The 25,652-nt window shown below is 38.8% G+C and overlaps 2 protein-coding genes across 2 annotated transcripts; one reads left to right on the forward strand and one right to left on the reverse strand.

Moving 5' to 3' along the window:
- The first annotated feature begins 18,292 nt into the window (after positions 1 to 18,292).
- LOC145162969 (uncharacterized) lies at positions 18,293 to 19,431 on the forward strand. The gene is made up of 2 exons (XM_079081921.1): positions 18,293 to 18,827; positions 19,014 to 19,431. Exons 1-2 carry the CDS (start codon positions 18,468 to 18,470, stop codon positions 19,176 to 19,178), a joined length of 525 nt encoding a protein of 174 aa, XP_078938047.1. The 5' UTR covers positions 18,293 to 18,467; the 3' UTR covers positions 19,179 to 19,431.
- A 979-nt stretch (positions 19,432 to 20,410) lies between these two features.
- On the reverse strand, positions 20,411 to 23,461 carry LOC145167229 (glucuronokinase 1-like). The gene is made up of 6 exons (XM_079086359.1): positions 23,096 to 23,461; positions 22,404 to 22,553; positions 22,094 to 22,282; positions 21,908 to 22,024; positions 21,667 to 21,827; positions 20,411 to 20,804 (listed from the first exon to the last, which is right to left on the reverse strand). The coding sequence occupies exons 1-6, from the start codon at positions 23,321 to 23,323 to the stop codon at positions 20,555 to 20,557; spliced, it is 1,095 nt and encodes a 364-aa protein (XP_078942485.1). The 5' UTR covers positions 23,324 to 23,461; the 3' UTR covers positions 20,411 to 20,554.
- Positions 23,462 to 25,652: the final 2,191 nt, after the last annotated feature.

Consider the following 25,652-nt stretch of genomic DNA (forward strand, 5'->3'; position numbering starts at 1 on the left):
GTCTGTCATTCAAGCACCGGCCAGACGATATATGGGAACACTCCCAAAGTGTATCAAGTGTAGCTACCATCACAATGGGGTTTGCCGGGTGTTTCACTGTAAAAACTGCAACAAGGACGGACATACTGCCCGCTTCTGCAGGAAACAGACCCAGCACATCACTTCAATCACCTATACCAGTGTAAGTCCAGTATGCTACCTATGTGGTGAAACGGGACACTTCAAGAGGGACTGTCCAACTGAGAGGAAGGACGGAGGAACAGGAGGAGCGTGACAAACAAACCAGCAGGAGCAACAAGGAACCTTATTAGGACTTTTGTAATGTTTCCAACAACAAAAACGTTGAAGTACCATATGTTTGTAATGAATTTGGTATGTTTGCTAAAATTGCCGTATATCAAAAAGTAGTTAAAATACTCTCTCGTCCAATCAAATCAAAGACACTTATATATGATCTTAGGATCATTACCAGTGAGCTGGGATAACTTGGTATATACATCAGGGTTAATCATAATCAAAATACTACAGACTTAAAGCAAATAATTCCGTCCTGACTCCTATTCCAAGTCTAGTAGTGAGATTAGGGTAGAGCCACCCACTCGACGAGTTCATCAATACCAATTTACATACGACATACATATACCGATCGATCATGGAATGATCGGTCGGGGATCATGATATAAGGATTCACTACTAGTATTCAGAACACACTCACTACCAGTGCTAGCTGTTGCGGTATGAATCATTTGCAGTAACAATAACATCGATCGAAACGGAGCACACTAACAAGAATCACATGATACTCTATCTCCCTAACGAATAATTCGTACGAATACAACTTAACTCATGTATTACTAAAAAGATCCGTTGTCGTCATTCGATGTCGATTGGTCTAGTCCTCTTTTCCTGATTAAATGGCTACGAAAAGACCCTTCACCTAACCTCGAAACCCTCGTCTCTTATAAACGCAAATCCGACACGGACCTCCGGGCCATCTCTCGTTGTGAAACCTCAAAACACTCACCAGAGGAGTATTACACTTTCCGCACCTTTTCAAATTATTCTTAGTAAACCCTTCGAGAATATCACACGTATAACAGGACAAGATCAAGCACAGAAGCTTGGGACAAATACGATGGACCAGGTACGAGTCCTACCATGAACTTCGGGACAAGGCTACCCAGGAGTACGAATGAACGTTCTACCATCCAAATAAGTCTAGTCTTGTAAACCGAACCCATACGCTCCCTACCGACCTAATCAAACGAGAAACACTAAAGCAGACCCTATACAACGCTTCGAGGGGAAGTTATTACTTATGACCTAGTATAAATTCGAGAAAGGCTGAAAGCATCTCGAAACTGATAAAGGAACTACACAAATAAGCGACACAAACCCTCGGAATTGCGGGTTGGTGACCGAGTTTTACTGAAGGCCTCACCATTGAGAAGAATGATATGTTTCGGTAAACATGGGAAACGAAACCCAAGGTACATCGGGCCATTCGAAATCCTTGCTAGGATTGGCCCAGTAGCATACAAACTCCGACTGCCCCAAGAACCTAATAATGTACATCCAACCATCCACGCGTCAAATTTAAAGAAATGTATGTCCGACGAGACTCTTGTGATACCTCCCGACGAAACCAAAGACGCATCCCTGTTGTGAAGGTCTGTTGGATCGTGAAACAAGGACCCGAGTTCACCTTGGAACACGAAGACCAAATGAAGCAAAAATACCCACATCTATTCCCCAACTCTTGATGTCCCACTCAAAATGCAAATTTCGGGACGAAATTCCTTATAACGGGGGGATAATGTGACAACCGCCAAATTTAAGTCAAAGTCAACAAGTCAAACCGGTCAAACTTAACTAGTACTTGTAGGTTAAAAAGTTACTCTATGTATAAAAATGTGTATTTGTATGTCAAAAATTCAAGTGTCTCGAAGAATCTCTGTGTTAACAATGTAAAAACCCTAAAAAGGGAATTAAACGCATCAAAACACGACTAAGGACCCTTTCGGGGACTTAAAACGATCATTAACGAAGCATAACAGGGTTCACGAACCTTGCATTACGAGATTATACGATAATAATGGCTAAGGTTAAATCTCTCCAAGTATGTGAAATCTCTCCAAGTATGTGAAATCTCTCCCAAATGTCTCCAAGTATGTGAAATCTCTCCAAGTATGTGAAATCTCTCCCAAATCTCTCCCAAATCTCTCCAAGTATGTGAAATCTCTCCAAGTATGTGAAATCTCTCCCAAATCTCTCCAAGTATGTGAAATCTCTCCAAGTATGTGAAATCTCTCCCAAATCTCTCCAAGAATATGAAATCTCTCCCAAATCTCTCCAAGTATGTGAAATCTCTCCCAAATCTCTCCAAGTATGTGAAATCTCTTCCAAATCTCTCCAAGTATGTGAAATCTTTCCCAAACCTCTCCAAGTATGTGAAATCTCTCCAAGCATGTGAAATCTCTCCCAAATCTCTCCCAAAATCTCTCTCAAACTTTTTATAGTCATCCGGGTCATCCCGACCCTTAACTTGGTCAAAAATCACGCAAAACGGAAAGATTTCTCGAAAAACAGCTATATAGGACCGAAACCCCTCTTAGGAGCCGAACATGTCAGAAGCGAAATTGTCAGAAGCGAAATTGTCAGAAGCCATCTCGGACCAAAGCCAGCAGCAAGGACCGAACTTCGTCCCCCCATCCGAGACCCTCGCACCCTCCCTTCGGACCTTCGGTCTTCTCTTCCTTTTCTCGGTTCCTTCTCCCCTCTTCTCGGTTCTCACACTCCTAAGAGCCAAACCTCGCAGGTTCGGTCCCTAATGCCGGTTTTTGACTACTTTCGCCTCCTAAGCCCGTTTTTGACGGGATTTTTTCACCAAATTCATATTTTTATCATTTTTAACCCCCATAACTCTTATTTTAATTATTTTTCAAGGATTTATTAATTATAAATCATTATTTTACATTAAGAAGAGTATCCTACACCACAAGTGGGTCAAGTGTACCCACTTGCCTCCTATGTGTCACTTTCTCATTGGTCCAACTTTATCCACATCACACAAACCAAGGCAAACATCCCTTCACCCTAGCCACTTGCTCCAGCAACCCTCCATATAAGGAAATGTCTAGGATTTCCTTGATCATTTGCTTCACCATCAAACATTATACACTTCTTAAACCATCAAGAGGGCCTCTTTTCTCTCAACTTTCAGCCACACTTTTGATGTGTTCTTGAGTCATTTATTCACTTATTGGTAAGTATTTCCTTCTAACTCAAGTGCTATTACATGTTTTCATAACACTCTTGGATCATCGACTCATATCTTAACACCAAAAATCGTTTTTAGGATCATCCAAAACTTCGTGTGTTCATCAAGTGATCTAGACTTGAAACTCATCATCTTCAACCTTCCACTCTTCAAGAAATCACTCAAGATGAGTTCATACCCCTACATTTTCTAGTTTTCTTCAGTTTTCAGGGGGGGAATACAAGTTAAAATACCAAAACATATTCAAAACTCAACTTGACAGCTTACAACAGAAAAGTTGTGACCTGTTCACGAACTGTATTACCCAACTTAAACTTAATATCTTTCAAAACTGTTTAATATGCAAGTAGTTCAGGTTTATACCTTTAAAATTACTACTTTCACATCTCCATATGATTTTTCTACGATTTATGGTGATTTTTACAACACTGCCTATCATTTCAGAAACGAATTCGGACCAGTCTGTGATTATGAACACTTTCACATAAGTTAGAGACTTCTAAAAATCATAATAAAAATTATGAATAAACTAGACACATTTTCTAAACTCTCAGAGTTTACGGAGTTAGTTTTTTACTTCGTATGATTTTTCTATGATGATTTCAAAACAGTACAGAAAGGATAAAAACTAGTTACATAGTTTACCATATTAACAACACTTTGTAGTATGTTCAGCAAAGTGCATAACGATAAGTTTCTCAATGTTTGGATGCATTCTTGTTAGTTTATCATCATAAACAGAAATTAGTCATTCATGTTAAGGTTTTTCCTCCATTCATTTCGAACACATATAATAAACTACATTAAGTATAGTTTATGAAGTTTCGATAAAAGCATACTACATGGAAAAGGTTTTACTCTCAAAACAAATGGGTTTTTCATATACTACTTGATAAACTATAATAGTAATAGTTTATGGATTTATATCACAAATGTATTTTCATAAAAGGTGATTTCACTTCCTCCACGGAAGAGGTTTTATACTCAAAACTATATGTAAACTAGTTAACGTAAGTTGTGAGACATTCTCCTTCGGGGTACTCTTAAGTACCACAGAAAATCCTGAATTAGTTATAACCAGAGTCTCTTGTAGGGAGAGCGTGATAATTGTGTATAGATCTATATTGGGATTGACAATCCACACCCATGCTGCTTGCATAAGTCCGATCGGCCGATCGGGGGTGACAAATGTCATTTCGTTTCCGACGCCTGAAGAACGTCGCAGCAGGTTATTCTGTCGTAGTATGGTTATAGCGACTCACATAGGGAGTTAAAAATCTTTCAAGTTTACAGGGAAAATTCTACTTTGAAAAGGGGTTTTACTTCTAAATTAAACGAGTTTATGTCGATTTAAACTTGCATGAATTACTTTAAGTATGGAAAAATACTTGTACATATTCTCGATCTTGACAATTAAGACTACATGACTTTTATAAAGAAAATATTTGATTTTATTTGGAGACACATTACCATTATGAACATTATAAGTACAAAACACACACATATTCTCGGTCTTGACAATTAAGACTACATGACTTTTATAAGGAAAATATTGGATTTTCTTTGGAAACATACTTCTATCAAAACTACATTTCATCTAAAATTGTTAGACTTCAGCTATAATTGCTAAGATATGCTAGAGTTATATAAGAATCTAGTCACAATCAACTTAGAATTGGTGGGCCCGCCTTATTTCCTGTTCCTTGTTTGGTTGTGGACCTAGGGCAGACCCATTATATTCAACGGTTTATTTAACTTAGATTTTATATAACTTATATACACTGGGTAATTATAGAAGGAATCTACGGGTCTTTCTAGGGTACATTATTGCATAACATAGGAGAGTCCATTTCGCGTTTAATAAAGAAAATATTGAATTTTCTAGAATCATACTCTATCGCTTTTTTTTACAAGGAAAACAGTTTCTTTCTCAAATAAAACTCTTATGAACTCACCAACTTAATTGTTGACACTTTTTCAAACTACTTGTATTCTCAGGATTCAGTGAAACAGGAAATCAACTGCTTTTGAGGATGGGACGTTAAATCGTCAAACATTTTAGTTTGTCATCATAGTGTAATTGATTTGAAACATGTAAAACATACTATGATATAACTTTTTCAATTATATTTATGATGGTTGTATTTTCTTTGAGCACTATTATACTCGTTGTTGTGATACTATACATGAAGTCCTCCACCCCCGGACGTTTCCGCTATCCTTGGTTTGGGGGTGTGACAAGTAAGTAACTCAGCATAATCCCATAAATACCCCCACGGTCATCCCTGGTCAAAGTCAAGGTCAACAGTCTATACTGACCTTGACTCGTCGAGCACAATCAGTCACTCGTCGGGTCCCCTGCTTAACTCGTCGAGTTCCTTGATGTTCACGGCTGTAAACCACCAACCGAACACCCTTGACCGTAAACCCTTGGCCGTGAACCCTTGGTCGTAAATGAGAAAGCCCTCTCGACTCGCCGAGTCACCAGAGGGACTCGACGAGTTCTCACGTATTTGGTTCTTTCCATTGGGATTTAAGGTTTCAAACTTCAGATCCATACTCTCCTAGTGAAGATGTCACGTAAAGTTGCAAACTTTACGTGCATGCATAGCCTCCCAAGGCCCTAACACCAAAACTTACCTTCAAACAAGGTTTTAATGCATGTAGAGGGGATAAGCTTATAAAAAGGTGTGACTTTATGATATTTGGGACCTAAGAAAGTCCAAATCTGGAACCATATCCTTGTGATAGGTCCAGATCTAAGCTTCCTTCCATTTCCTCAAAGTTGGTCACAACTCTCAAATAGAATCTAGGCTTAAGGTAACAGATTCATACCCCAATTCAATGCCCAAGACGAACTAGATGCTAGATCTAGTGTTTTCCCCTTGATACTTCTTCTTCAAGCTTGTAATTCCTTCCACAACCTCAAGATTTAAGCTCCCAAAGCTCTTACTTCACACACCCAAGTGTTTGCGGCCATAAACGATCTCTTATGATGCTAAGGGAGGCTACAAAGGTGTATAATGTCGTTTATATAGGGGCAAACCCCAAAATTTAGGGTTTTCTTTAAACAGCTCGAACTCGCCGAGTTGACCCTCCGACTCGCCGAGTCGGTCCCGTTCCGCGTTCCATGATACCACGACCCTACTCGACGAGTTGATCTTCCAACTCACCGAGTCCATGCATAAAACCTTTCCAAATCCAACCAGGTGTTACAGTCTGACAGCTAGTAGGGGACACTGGGCCTTCATATGGCCCACCTACTCACAATTGTAACAAAGTCTGACACCAGCCCCTGGAGGCTGCTGCCTACAATCCTTCGCGATGTGACCCTCCTTGCCACACTTGTGGCATCCTGAAGAAGATCGGCAAACCCCATCATGTACCTTGCCGCACTTTCCACAAGTACGACCCCTCTGACTCCCCTGTCTATAATCAGCGGCCCTAAATCGTTTCGACGCAGGCTTTGACTGTGACGGGGCCCGTCTCTGCTCTCTCAGCTGAAGCTTAATCTCCAACTCACGCCGCCTAGCGGCCTCTTGTAACTCTAGCAAGGTATCACATATCTGCATGGACACGAACTATCTGATGTCCGTCTTGAGCATGCTCAGATATCGGGTCATTTGAGCCTTCTCCGAAGCAAACTCAGGGCAAAACATCACCCTCTCAGTAAACATGTTGGTGATCTCCGTCACCGACTCTGAATCCTGTCACAGATCCAAGAACTCCTGCTATAGTCTCTCCCGCTCAACCCGCGGGACGTAACGGGTACGGAACATATCCCGAAATCGATCCCAAGTAACCGCAGCGCGTTGCTCATCCGAATATGATCCAGTAATCAACCTCCACCAATCGTTTGCTCCAGACCTCAGCAGGTTCAGAGCACACCTGACCTTCTGGTCAGCAGGACATGAACACGTGAAGAAACATCCCTCCACGTCGGATAGCCACCTCATGTCTACAATCGGATCCTGATTACCATCAAATGTAGGGGGCTTCGTGTTGTCGAAGTCCCGGTACTGAAAAGCTCGACCAGCTCCCAACCTTGCCGTCGATACAACTGTTGTGGCTACTGCGACAGCCGCCTCTTTCCATTGGGATTTAAGGTTTCAAACTTTAGATCCATACTCTCCTAGTGAAGATGTCACGTAAAGTTGCAAACTTTACGTGCATGCATAGCCTCCCAAGGCCCTAACACCAAAACTAACCTTCAAACAAGGTTTTAATGCATGTAGAGGGGATAAGCTTATAAAAAGGTGTGACTTTATGATATTTGGGACCTAAGAAAGTCCAGATCTGGAACCATATCCTTGTGATAGGTCCAGATCTAAGCTTCCTTCCATTTCCTCAAAGTTGGTCACAACTCTCAAATAGAATCTAGGCTTAAGGTAACAGATTCATACCTCAATTCAATGCCCAAGACGAACTAGATGCTAGATCTAGTGTTTTCCCCTTGATACTTCTTCTTCAAGCTTGTAATTCCTTCCACAACCCCAAGATTTAAGCTCCCAAAGCTCTTACTTCACACACCCAAGTGTTTGCGGCCGTAAACGATCTCTTATGATGCTAAGGGAGGCTACAAAGGCGTATAATGTCGTTTATATAGGGGCAAACCTCAAAATTTAGGGTTTTCTTTAAACAGCTCGGACTCGCCGAGTCGACCCTCCGACTCGCCGAGTCGGTCCCGTTCCGCGTTCCATGATACCACGACCCTACTCGACGAGTTGATCTTCCAACTCACCGAGTCCATGCATAAAACCTTTCCAAATCCAACCAGGTGTTACAGCCTGACAGCTAGTAGGGGACACTGGGCCTTCATATGGCCCACCTACTCACAATTGTAACAAAGTCTAACACCAGCCCCTGGAGGCTGCTGCCTACAATCCTTCGCGATGTGACCTTCCTTGCCACACTTGTGGCATCCTGAAGAAGATCGGCAAACCCCATCATGTACCTTGTCGCACTTTCCACAAGTACGATCCCTCTGACTCCCCTGTCTATAATCAGCGGCCCTAAATCGTTTCGACGCAGGCTTTGACTGTGTTGGGGCCCGTCTCTGCTCTCTCAGCTGAAGCTTAATCTCCAACTCACGCCGCCTAGCGGCCTCTTGTAACTCTAGCAAGGTATCACATATCTGCATGGACACGAACTGTCTGATGTCCGTCTTGAGCATGCTCAGATATCGGGTCATTTGAGCCTTCTCCGAAGCAAACTCAGGGCAAAACATCACCCTCTCAGTAAACATGTTGGTGATCTCCGTCACCGACTCTAAATCCTGTCGCAGATCCAAGAACTCCTGCTATAGTCTCTCCCGCTTAACCCGCGGGACGTAACGGGTACGAAACATATCCCGAAATCGATCCCAAGTAATCACAGCGCGTTGCTCATCCGAATATGATCTAGTAATCAACCTCCACCAATCGTTTGCTCCAGACCTCAGCAGGTTCAGAGCACACCTGACCTTCTGGTCAGCAGGACATGAACACGTGAAGAAACATCCCTCCACGTCGGATAGCCACCTCATGTCTACAATCGGATCCTGAGTACCATCAAATGTAGGGGGCTTTGTGTTGTCGAAGTCCCGGTACTGAAAAGCTCGACCAGCTCCTAACCTTGCCGCCGATACAGCTGTTGTGGCTACTGCGACAGCCGCCTCTGTGAGGGCTGCATAGCGATCATCGAAATACTCCACCATAGCGGTCTTGATAGACCCAAACATCTCCGACAACTGAGCCCGGAATATAGCAACAACCTCATCATGCAGGATCTCCCGGATCCTGTCATCCATCTCATCTGGCCTCGTATGGCCGATAGTCTCGGGCGCTGTCGGCGCCTCCTGTCCGCCCTCTCCTGATCCTGACCCGGATCCAATCACGAATCGTCGTGTAACCACCATTCTGAAAACATACTGAAAAGATATCAAATACTCCTCATAACAATCCGGGAACCAATTTCCAACCAAAACCCTAGGGGTTGTGACTTCCTTGCTACGCGTATGGGTCCTATGCTTTCAGTAGTACAGACCCATACTACCTTCCACACCTACCCATATTTGTCTCAAGGATCACCACAACGCCCTAGTTGTATACATAACATGGCGAGCGCTCAATCCTCACTCCTAGAGGAATGCTAAATATCTCAAAACTGGCCTACCGGCCTCGCACAACCCATTCATGAAACTTCCACCAACCCTGCAGCAGTCGTGTATGCTAGCCATACATAATGTTGGACCCTATAGACTTTCGAATACATGATCCTACCCTAAGCCCTTCATGAACCAAGAACAGGAAATAAGGCCAAACCAAACATTCTCAGGCTATAAGATCTTAATTATGTACAGTCGTGATGCATACACAAGCAACTACAGTACTTATGTCAATTTTATGTAAAGAAAACTCTATGCTATCAGGCATCATGTAATCAGGAAATTATATCATGCAATTCCTGAATATCCCTAGCCTAGTACTAGCATGTTGTTCTAACATATCATAATATCACATAATCGTATGGTATTTTTGGGTCTACTTACTAGCTCCGGCTGATCATACACCCTGCATCCTCCTTTAGTATTTTGAAAACCATTTAAAAATCATTTTGAAAATCCTTTCCTTGATTTGAGACTGGATTCACACGAGTGTTCCTCCAATTCACTCAAACCAAGGCTCTGATACCAACTTGTAACACCCATAAAAATTCGACCCAATTTAAAACTTTTTAAAACATTTAAAACCATTCAGTTATTACAATTTGTTTTCAAAATAGTTTAAACATCAGAGTTCCCAGAAATAATAATCATAAATCGAGGAAGTATACGCTCACGCCTTCGTCTTCCCGCGGTCATCCGTTATACCTGAAACAATAATCGATAAATGTAAGCTCGAAGGCGTAGTGAGTTACCCCTAAAATACCCATACACATACAATAACAAACAACATACAATGGGTCCAATCATACATCGGGATGGAATACCCTAGGCCCTCAACTATCGGGTTGGAATGCCCACATATTATGAGTCCAATCATCCTCGGGATGGAATACTCTCGGCCCACAACCAATGAGTTGGAATGCCCACACACAATACATATATAACAATACTATGGGTCCAATCATCCATCGGGATGTAATACCCCAGGCCCACAACCATCGGGTTGGAATGCCCACATACTACGAGTCCAATCATCCATCGGGATGGAATACTCTCGGCCTACAACCATCGGGTTGGAATGCCCACATACTATGAGTCCAATCATCCATCAGGATAGAATACTCTCGGCCCACAACCATCAGGTTGGAATGCCCACAACCAATCAAACATGTGCACCTATATCAGATAATCATATAACGGTCTATAAAGACAACATACTAGAGTCTACTCATCCTCGGAATGGAATACCCTCAACTACCATAACAAGCATCTGCACATATAACAGGTAATCACCAAACAGTATACAGACAGTCAGACCAACTACATGTCTCTAAGCATAACCACATCCTATCTACGAGGATACCGATCTAATAGATCATACTAGCATATATCCATCCTATCTACCAGAATACCGAGCTAACATATCACAATATCAATAATTCCAAACAACCAATCAAAGGCCCGGCCTTGGTGCCTTAGACCCTTGAGTATAGTGAGGATAACTCACCTCGCAAGTAGTGTTGAAAGTACTGAAAACCTCTTATCGTTGTCTCACCGGGAATCCCGAACTATCACATAATAAATACCAAGTCAATACACAAGATATCAGTCTTGACTAAGGGTCTACACAATCCATCATGTCCTTTCTGTTTTTTGGGCCAAGGCCCAATGCCAAATCCATTATCTTGAAAGTCCTCATGCAAAGCCCATTATTGGCCCAATTTACCAAATTGGGCCCAACTCCCTAATTGGGCCTCACTCCAAGATCCATATTCAAAACTGGGCCAAAACACCATAATCATAAAGTCCAGCAAAGGCCCAAGTCTAGCTAGTCCATGAACAGCCCAAATCCCGAAGCCCAAATGACAAAAGCCCAACAGAGGATGTACGCGGGGCGTACTCCACTGGTACGCTGGGCGTACTCTTCCTGATGTCGACCACCATCGGGGTGGTTGACCCAGTACGCTGGGCATACTGGATTTACACTGGGCGTACGCGGGGTTTTGCCAAAACCCTAATAAGTGCTTAATGGCTTAAGCACTTAAGCCCAAACTTCAGATCCAATGACCAAATGTGCCCAGGACTCATAAAGTCACGAACTTTAACACTTTGGTCATCCAGAAAGCTCTTAATACTTGTTCTCAATCCATTAAGACCTTCAGACTCCATGTATGGGACATCTTAAGCCATTAGGACCTCATTTTGGTCACTCAAAACCTCTTCAAGAGTCCAAAAGGACAGTTTATTTCGTCCAAATCACATCATGCACCATCTTGGGGCTTTTGGGACAAGAAATGGTTCCTTAAAGCCAAAATAGCAAGATCTATAAAATGCATGTATAAAGTTTGAAGCTTTTTACCTTCTGGAGCTTCTAGGGCACTAAATAACTTCAGATCTACAAGATTGATCTTCTTCTCCAACTCCTTGATGCAACACCTTCTTCTCGAAACACTCAAAATACACTCTATTAGCTCACACACTCAAGGAAATGGCTAGGGTTTGGGGAAAATGGCTCTAAACAGTAGATGCTGAGGTAAGGGAGGGTTTTGAGCTCATAAGGACATTTATATAGCACTCAAACCCTAAATAGTAGGGTTTCCTTCTGTCATGAGTACGCCCAGCATACACAAGTGTACACCCAGCGTACTAGGGCGCGCTTAGTACGTTCAACGTACCCTTATGTACGCGCAGTGTACTCCTCCTGATCCCAAAATTGCAATTTAACCCTTATGCTTCTCATGGCTTCACCAATCTATCCCCGGGGACTATAAATGACAAATCTTGGGATGCTACACAGGTTTAAAATTTCAAGGATTTATGCAATTACAAAATCCCAATTACACATGGATTCAGTCAATTTGGCAATTTTCAAAACGACGAACCGATTAAATTTTAACATAAGGGAAATTATCATCAAATGTAGCAAAAATAAAACACTATGTGTAAATTTCATCCAAACTTGAAATCGTGAAATTACATCAATGCCCCAAGAGTCATCGTCCTTAAGTTATCAGAAATCCAAATACTTCAATCTAAAATCGAAAATCAATGATAGTTACTATAATTTCAATCAAAATCAGAAATCACGAAGATAATCATTAATTAGAATCATAAACTACAAAACTCAAGAAACCGAAAAGGTAAGCATCATAAATTTCAAAATTGTCAACTTCTGATTTCTGACTCAAAGCACGACTCACAAGTTCAAGCTCATATATGCTACGGTTATACTCTTGAAGCAAACCACAACTTTGAAACCAGAAGAATAGGAGAATATATGTGAAATCAAAGATGCATATTTTGAATAAAACTGATAGATTTCGAATAAAAAGGAAATCTAAAATAGGATAGATAATAGGAGAAATTAGAATATAGTTTTAGAACAGTCAGACTCCTCGATTTCTATAGAATTCTTTTTTTAGGCATTGATTGGCAATCAAATCACAAATGCCGACAACATCTCTAGCGTCAATCCACTGTTGTTGATTTGTTATCATCAAAGTTATTTAAGTGTAATAGGATTAATTTGTTGACAAAAGTGATCTTGATATATATTAAACAAGTAAGGGAGGTGTGGATTGCACACTTGTTTAAGTTTGATCAAGTTTCAAAGTACACTGTTATTTAAGGGCGAAGTCCCTGAACGAATGGGGGTTCGGGGGAAATGCCCTTGGGAGCGGGGTCCAAGGGGCAGAGCCCCTGGCTGGGGTTGAAATATCCATTTTTCAGTGCTTGTGTCTATTCAGGTGCACTTCCCTAAATGAGCTAGTGCTTGTGTCTATTCAGGTGCACTTCCTAAAATATATTAGACACACTCCTCACGATCATCGCTTAGCATTCTAAGTTTAAGTCTAGAAATAAATCCTTATTCCTAGTTCGCTTAAACTAATGCTCTGATACCAACTGTGACATCCCCATTTTCACGGCCAGAAAAGACCGATTTTGTTTATGCTTTATAAAAATCAGAGTAACTCTTTTAATAAAAATGTTGCGGAATTTGTTCCCAGAAAAACATGATAAATACATTATCAAAGCATTTCCGAAGAAATGTATTTTTATTCATTTTAAAACATTTGGGATGTCATCGTCAATACAGAAACATAAGCATAAATAGAACTTACATTCATTTACACTAGTGATCTACATCTCTTTAATCTCTCAGTGTAAAGTAGCTTTGTATCGACACCTGTGATACAAATAAGCTGGAGTGGGTCAGGTTGGGAAACCTGGTGAGTACATAGGGTTTTCAACCCACAATAATATAACTATATTACATTTAATCATCAAACAATTAACCCAATTACCCATCCCCATTATCTTCCTTATTCTTTAGGATCTACCCTAAGAATCAGCTATTCCTCGTTCATTCACTCCTAAGGATCATCCTAAGGAATTGGCACGAAGTCCATCGTTGCCATAGTTTACACAACGGGCACTAAGTCTGCATAGTCACCAGGGTTTATACAACAGGCACTAAGTCCGCATAGTCGCCAGGGTTTAGGCACTAAGTTTGCATAGTCGCCAGGGTTTATACAACAGGCACTAAGTCCACATAGTCGCCAGGGTTTAGGCACTAAGTCTGCATAGTCGCCAGGGTTTATACAACAGGAACTAAGTCCGCATAGTCGCCAGGGTTTTGGCACCAAGTCTGCATGATCGCCAAGGTTTAGGCACCAAGTTTGCATGATCGCCAGGGTTTAGAGTACACCGAGTGAACACATCGTTCACAACACCTACAGGTTGCGAGACTGATAGTGTTCCACTGGACTGTCTAGAATAGTCCGTGGTTGTCATCAATACTCTGCTAGATGACGGGGACATCATTTGGGAAAAAGGCTTCTCACATCGTCCACCTCTCACCTTTACCTCATGGTCTATATCACCTCTCAACTCATCATCCAACTCATATGTCATCTACCCATGTTTTACCCAACATATTATGTAGATATAAAATACATATACAGTTTAAATCATTTAAAACACGTATAAAATCGTTCATCCATCATAGATAGCAAGTATACAGATAATATGCACACATAGCACGTAATTTATATAAAATACTTCATATCTATGTGTAAGATGAAAGTAACTATGCACTCACTTGTTAAAGTGATGATTCCAAACTTGGGCAACGCTTCGCTTTTAACGATTCTATTTTCCTTCGACGAAACCTAGCATTATTATCGCTAAAGTTTAGTCTAATATTCACCAAGACTAATTAATAGTCTAGCTATTATTACTATTATATAAGCGGTAAACAATACTCTTCACCCACTATGTACAGACAGGGGCCAAATATGGAACACCGGAGGGCAGGATCATTTTGGCATATAACACTTCTGAATCCAGCAACCCAAGCGGCCCTCCAAACCAGATTCCCCGTACCGCGAGTGGCTAAAAAGATATTATAACGACACTTATATAACCCATAATAATAGCTCAAATAATTATTATAAAGGTCCTAATAACATTACTATATTTAAATAAAAGCTATATTAAATATAGTATAGGCGTAGCTCACTTACAGCGGGTTTTTATTAAAAACCGGGCTTCGCTGGAGCAGCGTTTCCGAGCCGAAAGCTTTTCTTCTCGGAGCCGTTGGGCGCTCCGTGGCTTCCTTCTCGTGCTATGGAGGTTCCCTAGACTTGGGAGGGATTTAGGGAGGCTAGAGAGAAGTTAGAGAGAGAAAGAAAGGCTTATGGTGTGAAGAAAATATGAAGAGTTCACCCTCTATTTATAGGAGTTTTATAGTAAAGTAGCCCCTAAGTTTCGCCCGTATCTTCCGCGTACGAGATCCGTTTTCTACGTTCTTTATATCCACGCATTGGTATTTACGAGTACTACAACTTTCATTTAGAACCTGTCGGCTATTCTCCTTCTATCTCAGATTTACAAAAACTGTATCGTATTTATCGTGCACGAAGAGTAGCGACTAAACTTCGTCCATATCTTTCGCATACGAGCTCCGTTTCCGACGTTATTTATATCCATGCGTTGGTATTTACGAGGACTACAACTTTCATTTAGACCCCGTTGGCTAATTCTCATTCTATCTCGGATTTACAAAACTGTATCGAATTCGCCGCGCTCGAAAAGTAGAGACTAAGCTTCATCCATAACTTTCGCATACGAGCTTCGTTTTTGACATTATTTATATCCACACGTAGGTAAAAATAAAATCTACAACTTTCCTTTTTACTCCGTCGGCTAATTCTCGACCGATCTTAAATTTAACAGTAGGAGGTGATTACACTGTTAAATGTCTGCGTAAAATTCATAACTTCTACATACGGACTCCGTTTTCGTTTGTATTTTTTATCGTTGAGTTTCTATTAATGAGATATTCAACTCTCATTTAGGTTGCGTAGGCCAAAAACCTCTCGATCTAAAATTCGAATTCCGGGTTGTGCACTGCTATGCCAAATTTTAGAAAAATTATAACTTCCTCATACGAATTCAGATTTTGGCGTTCTTTTTATGCACGCTCTCGGTTTAACGTATACTACGACTTTTGTTTAGATCACTAAGGCCAAAAAGTCTTCTATCGTAAATTCACTATTTACGTCGCGCCGTGTCGTGCCGGTTTTGCCGTAAAACTTCAACGGGCCATAACTTCTTCGTTATAAGTCGGATTTCAGCGTTCTTTATATGTATGGAATCCTTGTAACATATGCTACAACTTTTATTAAGACTATTCCTTCTAAATAATCTTCCATCAAAAACTCATTTTTGATGCTCATTGTCTCTAAATTGACTAACCCGGCTCTGCGGGCGTTACAGGCAACGCCCCTAGGAGCGGGGTCCAAGGAGCAGAGCCCCTGGCTGGGGTTGAAATATCCGTTTTTCAGAGAATTGATCATTGTTTTGACCCTTATCCAAATACTCGTTTTTATGTCAGTTTTGGTAGTCTTGTGACATTTTGAAACTGTCATATGACAGTTTTCAAACAGAGATCATAAATCTGGTTTTGGTCTCATTTTCTGTTACATTCGAAATTCATAACAATGACATTCTCTGTTCTTGCTCTCATATTCTGAGTCTTATCCGATTAAAGATTGAGAGTACCACCCAGATACTTTAATCTGAAAATGATATCACAATTCTCAGAATTTTCAAGCCTTTCTATACCCCAAATTTCTAACATCCACTATGTTGTTTGTGTCGAGAAAACAAAAATCCTCTATACTCGGCTAAATTGTTTGGGCCGAACTGATATATACATCATTACTTACCAGACTAAATAGATGCCCTACATATTTTGCTGCCCTAGGTTTTGGCCCATCTTGCCTATGTATTGGGCCGGGCCTGCGGCCTCGACGCCGAAGGTCTTGGACTAGCATAAAAGGAAAAGACAAAGATTGTTGAGGACGATGGGGAGTTGATGGCTAGGACATACTTTCATTGTTACATAATTGATCCTTGAAGTTTATAGTAATTTTTAAAAAAAAACGAAAAGATAAAAAGATTGATATAATTGTATTTACAGGTGTTTAACAAATGTGAATTTACGGAGTTAGTCTCAAGGCCATGCGCGCAACTTTTGGAAATTACAAGGACTAGCCATGTCTAAAATTCAAAAACGAAACTAAAATTGCATATGGGTGTAAACAACAAGGGCCAAAACTGTAGTTTACTCGTCTATTTTAAAATTTTAAGGGTACGTTTGGTTGTGGAAAATTTTCCAGCTTTCTAGGAAAATCTTCCAAGAAAAATGGAAATTTTGAAAACGCGTTTGGTTAGTTCAATTTTCCAAAGTTTTCTAAGAAAATGAAAATTTTCAGTTTTCCAAATTGTATGTAAATTAGAAAAGTGATTTTTACGGTTTTCCAAAGTTTTCCAAATTTCTAAGATGAAAAATGAAAATTCCACCCGTTCCAACTAGGGACGAGCATTAGAACCGCCGGAACCGGAACCGGAACCGGAATTGGTAATAGGTCCGGTTACCGGTTCTCCATTTTTATGAAAACCGGTCCCGGTTCTAAAAACCGGAACCGGTTTGACATTTTTTTCATTTTTTAAAATGCACATAACTCGCTCATATGAAGTCGAATTATTTGATTTTTTTTCCAACATATAATTTGGAGTTTGTAATTCATTTTTGACGGTACAAACATATATTTTGGTTAGATATTGAATCAGACACATGCCCCGAAAGAAAGCATATCGATACTGCGTTTTTTTTTATTTCAGCATTATTTTTTTGTTTTTTTGAATATGTCCCATTTTTTAAATGTGTATAACTCATTCATATGACGTCGGAATTACTTAATTTTTTTTCCAGCATGTAATTTGGTGTTTGTAGTTCATTTTAGACTATAAAACACATATTTTGGTTAGATATTGAATCAGTTATAGACTCCGGAAGACAACATATCAATGTTGCGTTTTTTCTGTTTCAGCATTTTTTATTTTTTTGGAATCTGTCCCCGCTTTTAAAATGCGCATAACTCACTCATATGAAGTCGGAATTACTTGATTCTTTTTTCATCATGTAATTTAGTGTTTGTACTTCAATTTAGAATGTAAAAAATCATAATTTGGTTAAATATTGAATCATTTACAAGCTCCAGAAGATAGCATATAATCTATAGTATTTCAACCGGTTCTACTTTGAAAAATAACCGAAAAACCGGGACCGGAACCGGAACCGGCGCTAGAACCGGCGGTCCGGTTCCCGGTTCTTATAATATAGGAAAACCGATTCCGGTTCCAAACCAGTCCGGTTCCAAAACTCATCCCTAGTTCCAACCAAACGCGTTTTCATTGAAAATTGAAAATGAAAACTCAACCCTATTTTCCAAAAACATTTTTATAGAAAATGAAAACGGTTTTACATATGAAAATGCATCCTAAATTTTTCATGGAGCCACGAACAGATGCCATCTTGTGTGACGTGTATCACTGTATTGGCACACTTTCTTCTTCCAAATACTTCCGAAACTCCCTCCGCTCCACTTTTTCAAATTTCATTCCCCATTTTCGATTCAATCCACCCGTGGAGTTTTGCTAACGTCATCAGATTTCAAACCCTGAAAAAACTCCATGGAACTTCATGACGAAGATTGGGAGCTCATCAACGACGACGGCTTCGTTTACAAGCGTCTCAAGCGCCTCCGCGTTGATCCCACCGTCTCCACCTCCTCCGTCACACCGCCGCCGGATCCTGCTGCCGAAGAGAGAAATCGCAAGGAAAGAAAGAAGACAATACTGTTAAAACTCAAAACAAGGTATCAGCAGGAGATTAACCAATGGGAACATTTGTCGAACACCTTGAAGGCATTGCAAGAGCGTACCCAAACACAACCACTACTCACGGCGTTACCAGATCCGTATGTCTCCCAATCAACAGATCATTCGACGAATTCCACGTATCATGAACTCGCTCAAACCCTCCTGATTCAGGTATCAAATCGCATTTTCAAATTTCAGTTCGTTTGTGTTTGTAACCCTAAACAATGCCCTCTATTAATTCAAAATTTGCATCACTATCATTGTCAATTTTCGAAAAAGGAGGGAGTTTTCCACTTTTCCTAGGGCATTCAATCAGGAAACCCGTATTTATCTCTAATTTGGGGGTAATTTGATTAGGTTGAAGCTCAAGAAGCCTCCATAAACCAAGTTTCGAGATTATGTGATGTTGCTGAAGCCCTATGTAGTGCTCAAGAGCAATTGTTGAAACAACCATTTGTGTATCTACCAATTTGGGAATCATCCCCACGAAAACTAATCACATCATTATTATGTGAAGAATGAGATTTCTTCGATGAAAGTAAGCCAAGTCGGAATCATTAAAGAAATCTTGATCTTATCCAAGAATCTGTTGCCATATTGACATAGATACATAGGATTACAGCTGATGATATTGATACTAACCATGAATGTAGTAGAGTTAGTTGATGTTGACATGTTGTACAAGTAATTATTGTAGTACAGATTATGAAATGTTGAGGTTTTTGTGAGTATTGAAAGTTGTGATTTATTTTGAAGCATTTGTTAAGAAAATTGAAGGTTGTAATGTTTGTACATAAGTTGTTAGTTAAAAACTTTCAAATGTTTTACTTGCTTCTTGCTGACTTTGTTGATTTTGGTGGAATACAACGGAATTGGAATATGGGATTCCATTCCGTGGTGCATATGGTTTGCAATTTACATATTTAGAAATTTTGGATGCTAGATTTTGATATACAAATATGAATACATGGAAATTTCAACCAAAAATCCCTATGATACTTTCTTGTAAACAATCTATTGCATATTGGATTATCTAAAATTATCGACAAAATACTATCTTAAAATTATCTAATTTTTTCTAGGCAAAACTACTTAAATAAATGATAATAAATTAGTAAAATTTTATAAAAACTATTGTATGTTGTTGTTTAACCATTAAAAGATTTTTTTTATTTTGGATTATTTTGATATTTTTTTCTCAAAAAAAGCCAATGATGTTTTGTTTTTTTGGATATTGAATAGAAAAGAATAATTAGAAGAGCACTCTTGAAGTTAAGTTTTTTTTTTTGGATTAAATGATACCTGAAAAATTAGGTAATAACTGAAAAGCTAGATGATAGTTAAAAAACTAGCTGATAAAAAATGACGTTCGGTAAAAACTAACTGATAAACTAAATGAAAAATATAAAATGACATAAAGAACATTTAGAATAATATATTTTTTTAATTAATTAATGGTATATTTGGGAAATTTTCAAAAAGCTCCTAAAAAGTTATTTAAAATAGTTTTTTTAAAAGCTAATTTATTAGCTACTTTTTGCTTGCCAAAAATTACAATTTTAAAAAGTTTGAAAAATAAACTAGTTGTAATGAACCAAACAAAACCATTATTGTAAAATAACAATTTTAAAAAACTAGTTTATCAGCTACTTTTTAATTCTTTTATAAAATTTGAATTTCCTCGATTTCATTCTTTTCAAAAACATTATTGTAAAATTCCTTCATGTTTCAATTTCCTAATTCAACAGATTCCATTCCTAAATATATTCATCAAAACGAACATAGAACATACAAACTTCATAATGTCACAATTTCTACACATTAAACCTACAAATCCAATAATAATAATAATAATAAAACACCTTACACATAGCATTTAGTAACACTCACTCAAGTCTTCATTTTTTTGATGATAAAGTTCTAACATCGATTTCATTAAGAAGAGAAGGCACAACTTTCACAGGTTGAATAAAGAACCCACTCTTCCTACAAGCTTCTTCTAGAAGCTCAACTTGTGATGCTCCGTCCGGGCAGAATGCCACAACTGCCCCACCACTGCCCGTGAATTTTGTAGCTGCCCCAACTCTTCTTCCCACCTCCACCATTTCTATGTTTAAACCACCAAGCGCCGCATCCCCAAACATCCGCCTGAAATACCTTTCTAATTTCAATTTTCTATTCTTATTATCACATCACACTGATATTGCTATAGGGAAATTTCAATAATAGCCTTTATATTTTGGCTTTATAATCGATTTAGTCATTGTATATTTATTTTTATTCAATTAAGTCCCTAAAACCGGCAATTGTATTCATTTTAACCTTTTTACCCGGTAAACATATCATTCCACTTTCAAAATTTACACTTTTGGCCCAGATTTTAAATTTTATTACAAATTTTGTCAAAACTTTACACTTTTGGCCCATATTGCAAAATTTTATTAAATTTTGATCAAAAATTTACACTTTTGGCCCAGATTGCAAAACTTTATTACAATTTTGGTCCACAACTGACACTTCTTGGCCCAGATTGCAAAATTTTGTTATGAATTCACCCTAAATTTAGGGTGAATTCGTAACAATGCACTCTAACTTCAAAAAAAAAACATGTAAAAAAACTAAGTTTAGGGAGAATTCATAACAAAATTTTGCAATCTGGGCCAAAAGTGTAAAATTTTGACCAAATTTGTAATAAAATTTAGAATCTAGGCCAAAAGTGTGAACTTTGAAAGAGGCATGACCTGTTTAACGGGTAAAATGGTCAAAATAAATACAATTGCCGGTTTTAGAGACTTAATTGAATAAAAAATATATATATAAGGACAAAAATCGATTATGAGGCCAAAATATAAGGATATTCTTATGGAGATTTCCCTATTGCTATAAATTATAATTTAGGACTTAGGTAGATTTTTCTTTTTTCAAAGTATAATGCTGTAATATGAAGAAATGAAAATAGGATGCAATAACAAACAAATCAATGAAAGTACATTTCTATTTCTTGTTTTACCTTCTTAGATCAAAGTTTTGATTCATAAGGGTAGCAAGTTTAGAATAATCTTTTTCAAGTAAAGCTGTTTTTCCTTCAAGAGCTAAGTTTGCCACTTCCTCCATTGATGATATTATAAATTCGTCTCCATCTAACCATCTTTGTCGAACTGTGCTATGCACCTAAAGTCATGAAAACTTTATTTTATAAACAAAATTAATACAAGTAATTTGCTATTTCTTGTATTTAACTATTTAAATACCTTTCCAGAATCACTTGGATTTTCAGCATAGATGAGATAAAGAGGTGGAAGAAGACTTGTATCCAACGCTGTGTAATTTCCATGCCCATATTTATCCATCTTCTCCTTGTCAAACTCCTGCAAATAGATTTTATTATATTATATATTAAAAACTATGAGAAAAACTAAATTATTTATGTCTAATACCATGTATACAAGGCCTCCATAAACTTGAGCTACTCTGTCTTGTAAACCTGCAACAATTCCAAGTTCTTTTTCTGCATTGAGGATAAGTTGAGGTCTAATCTCCACTCCTATTTTGTCTCTGACATTGTAGAAGTCAAGAAGACAGCTAAATGCAGCACATACAATGGCACTGGAACCAGATAACCCTGTCTGAGAGATGAAAAGGGCAAGATAGAATTTCCAAAATGATAACACCAGATTTGGGATGAAGGATCATTGGATATACAATGAAGAAGAGATAACAGAAATGGTTGAAACTTGAAAGATTTACCTGACGAGGGATGTTGGTCTCATATGAAATAGAAAAGTTGTTGTTGTGAAGATCGATCCCCTGTTCTTTGCAGTATTTGGTAAAAACTTTACAAGTTGCCATGAGGAGGCGTACACCTCCATAGTAACCTTCATTCTCCAATCGATTTGTCTGTAACACAAATGTGTGAGAATACGATTCTAGTTCTCAGCAGGAATTTCATTTCAGGAGTAAGAACAAAATATAGCAGATCGAATTGAATGATGTAAGTGTAACTACAGTTTAATGGCAGAAAACAGCCTACATTTTGACGTTTTAGATCAAGCACAGTACCTTCCGAATTGAATATGGATATGAAATTCGTTAAGATTCAACTTCTGAAATTCTATACTTGTAAAAAATAGATGAGAACTTTCATTGGATTTGACTCCTACAAGTTAAAATGCACCAACAGTATAATCTCGAGAAGCATCGATTCACTGTTCTCAATCTTAGCAACATTGAAGTACATCAAATCCGTCGTTTATATTCATCACCGAATCGAATTAAAATAGAACAACACAGATCGAGAACCACAAAGTTCGTAAGTCCGAAAACGTAATTAACATGAAAAATGACAAGTGAGATAGGGAAGTGGATCATAAAATCATAGATCAGGAATTAAAGGATAAACGATGCAGTTAAGAAGAAGCGGAAAGCGAATTGAGGAGTACCAAGTGAGAGAGTGAAGTGAATTTAACGAGATCGTGAGTCGGGTGAGGGACGATGACGAGATCTGAAGATGGTTCCAAACGAACAGAAGCCCAAAAATTGGAGATGTTTAAGGAGATCGTACGTCCGTAATACACGTCGCTGGGGTTACCGAGTAGTCCAATTCGAGCATACGCCTTGTGCTCGATTATCGCCGCCGATGGTGGTGGTGGTGCTCCATTTCCTTCCATTTTGATTTTACTTCTTCTGTTTGTAAAAATCTTCGCACAATCTGAAGTGATTTTCAGTAGTAAAATTTGTTGAAATCAAAGATATATATGGATAGATGGATATACATGCATCTGTCATCCCCTCTCTCTCCGTCTGGAACCTACAAGGAACCTACGAGGATTCTTGATTTCGTGACATAACCGTATTAGTTTCGATATCCCTCACCATGCGTTCGCTTTTTTTTTTTTTTTTTTTTTTTGGAGTAAATTGCAAAATTGGTCCCTTAGGTTTACCAAAAAGTGCAGTTTTGGGCCAAATTTTTTTTCACGTATGGATGGTCCATATTTGAAACTTCGATGCAAAATTGGTCTCTCAATTTAACCGTCGTTATCTTTCTCCAGTTAAGTTGGTCACATGCTCCTCATATGAGGGTATATTTGTCATTTCACAAGTTTTTTCTCAAATTATATTATTATTAATTTTTTTATTAAGAAATAAATACTCTCTATCTCTCATTCACACACAAACACTCACACACACACACTCTCTCTCACACACACACACAAACACACATAGTTGGAAGACCATCGTCGAACTCCACTTTTCAAAACCATCGACCTTTTGCCATCAACACCATCGTTAGAAGCCTTCACCAATCTCCTTCGCATTTACCCTCCTCCCTATATCTCCTTGCCTCAGAAAACCCACCTCTTAGTTCCATTTTAGAAAATCGTGAAACAAAACAGTCGTGATTAACATCCCATTTTCACAAACAATTTTTTCATTTTTAATTAAGGTAAAACACCATTTCCATAAAACTCAAGTTAAGAAGACTCATTTGTTCTAAAATACAATTGTTTGAAAATCAGAGTAATATAATAAATGCTTAATCTTTAATGTTACTGATAAGTGTGTACTGTCACGACTTCGCCTTCTCACAATCACCAATGCTCTGCACGCGAAAAGGTCTGAGTCGTAAACTTCCATCAATCCTTCGCTTCCTATCGAAGAAGGTTCAATGCAAACTTCACTTTTTGGTTATCGGGGCACAAACAAGTGTAGAAACACCCCTCCACGTCATATATCCATCTCAAAGCGATAATCGGGTCCTTGTCCCTGCTGAACTCCGAAGGCTTGGTACTACTGAACTATTGGTAATGCATCGTCCTACCTTTCTGAAGTCCTGCAGTGGTGACAACTGCAATGGGTGTGGTAACACTGCAACAACAGCCTGTGAGACATCGACATAATTCATGTCGAACTCATTAATCAGCATCGTATTGACAAACCTAAACATATCCGGAATCGCCTCTCTGATCGCCACTGCCACCTCGGCAGCAATGATCTCGCGAATCTCCTCATCACTAAGACCTGACCTTTCTGGGTTGCCAACACATGATCATGAACCTCTGATAGCCACCATACTGAAAACGCACAACAGAAAGGTTCAAACATCAAGACATAGTGCTCAAACACATTATGCCTTGTTAGGCATGTCAAACCCAACAAATGATAGGGGTACAATAGACTCCAAATACAATGTTTTAATGCACTAAAAAGTGGTACAAGGCAAGCAGGGTTGAACCACAGAGACACGAGATAAAATCTATACCTCTTCGTGTAAGGTACTTTGGTCACAAAAGGGGTTTTGTTTGCAAAAGTTAAATAATAAAAATAACAATCTGTTGGATTAATGTCTAAGTCCATAACTATATTTGGTATGTACTTGACCCGACCCGGCATGGTCCATTTGGGTTGCACTTCACCGGCACAATTTATATGGATAGTCTTTTGAGAATAGTATATTTATGATTTATATTAATATATTATAAGTTCTAATATATTAATATGGAATCATATTATTTAATTAGTATTGATCAAGAATTAATTTAGAATTAATTAAGTGATAAAAAAGAACTAATTAAATATGGACTCTTATATATATATGGAATGGGCCAAGTTCATTTAGGTTGGGCTAAGCTTTCATGGATGGTCCATGGAGCTTTTAACCCATGGATCCTATGTAAATTAAAGGTCATGGGTATTAGGGTTTACATGGATGTAACCCTAATCCTCCATAATATATAAAGGGGTCCTTGGCTCACAAAATTGGCACAAGTGTGTGAAAATAAGAGTGGGCCGATTTTAGTGTGCATACATATTCTCTCAAGTTCTTCCAAGGTGTTTTGGTGATTTGTGATTCCATTTGAGGCTTCCACACTATTGGGGCTAAGCTCTTAAAGCTTGAAGACATCAAGCTACATCAAAAGGTATGTCATCTAACTAGAACTTTGTAGTATAGGTGCTTCATAATATGCTAGTTAGGATGAAACCTTGGAATAGTTCATA

The sequence above is a fragment of the Lactuca virosa genome, chromosome 3 (genome assembly GCF_052849685.1).
Source record: "Lactuca virosa cultivar CGN04683 chromosome 3, Lactuca_virosa_CGN04683_v6, whole genome shotgun sequence".
Lineage (NCBI taxonomy): Eukaryota > Viridiplantae > Streptophyta > Magnoliopsida > Asterales > Asteraceae > Lactuca > Lactuca virosa.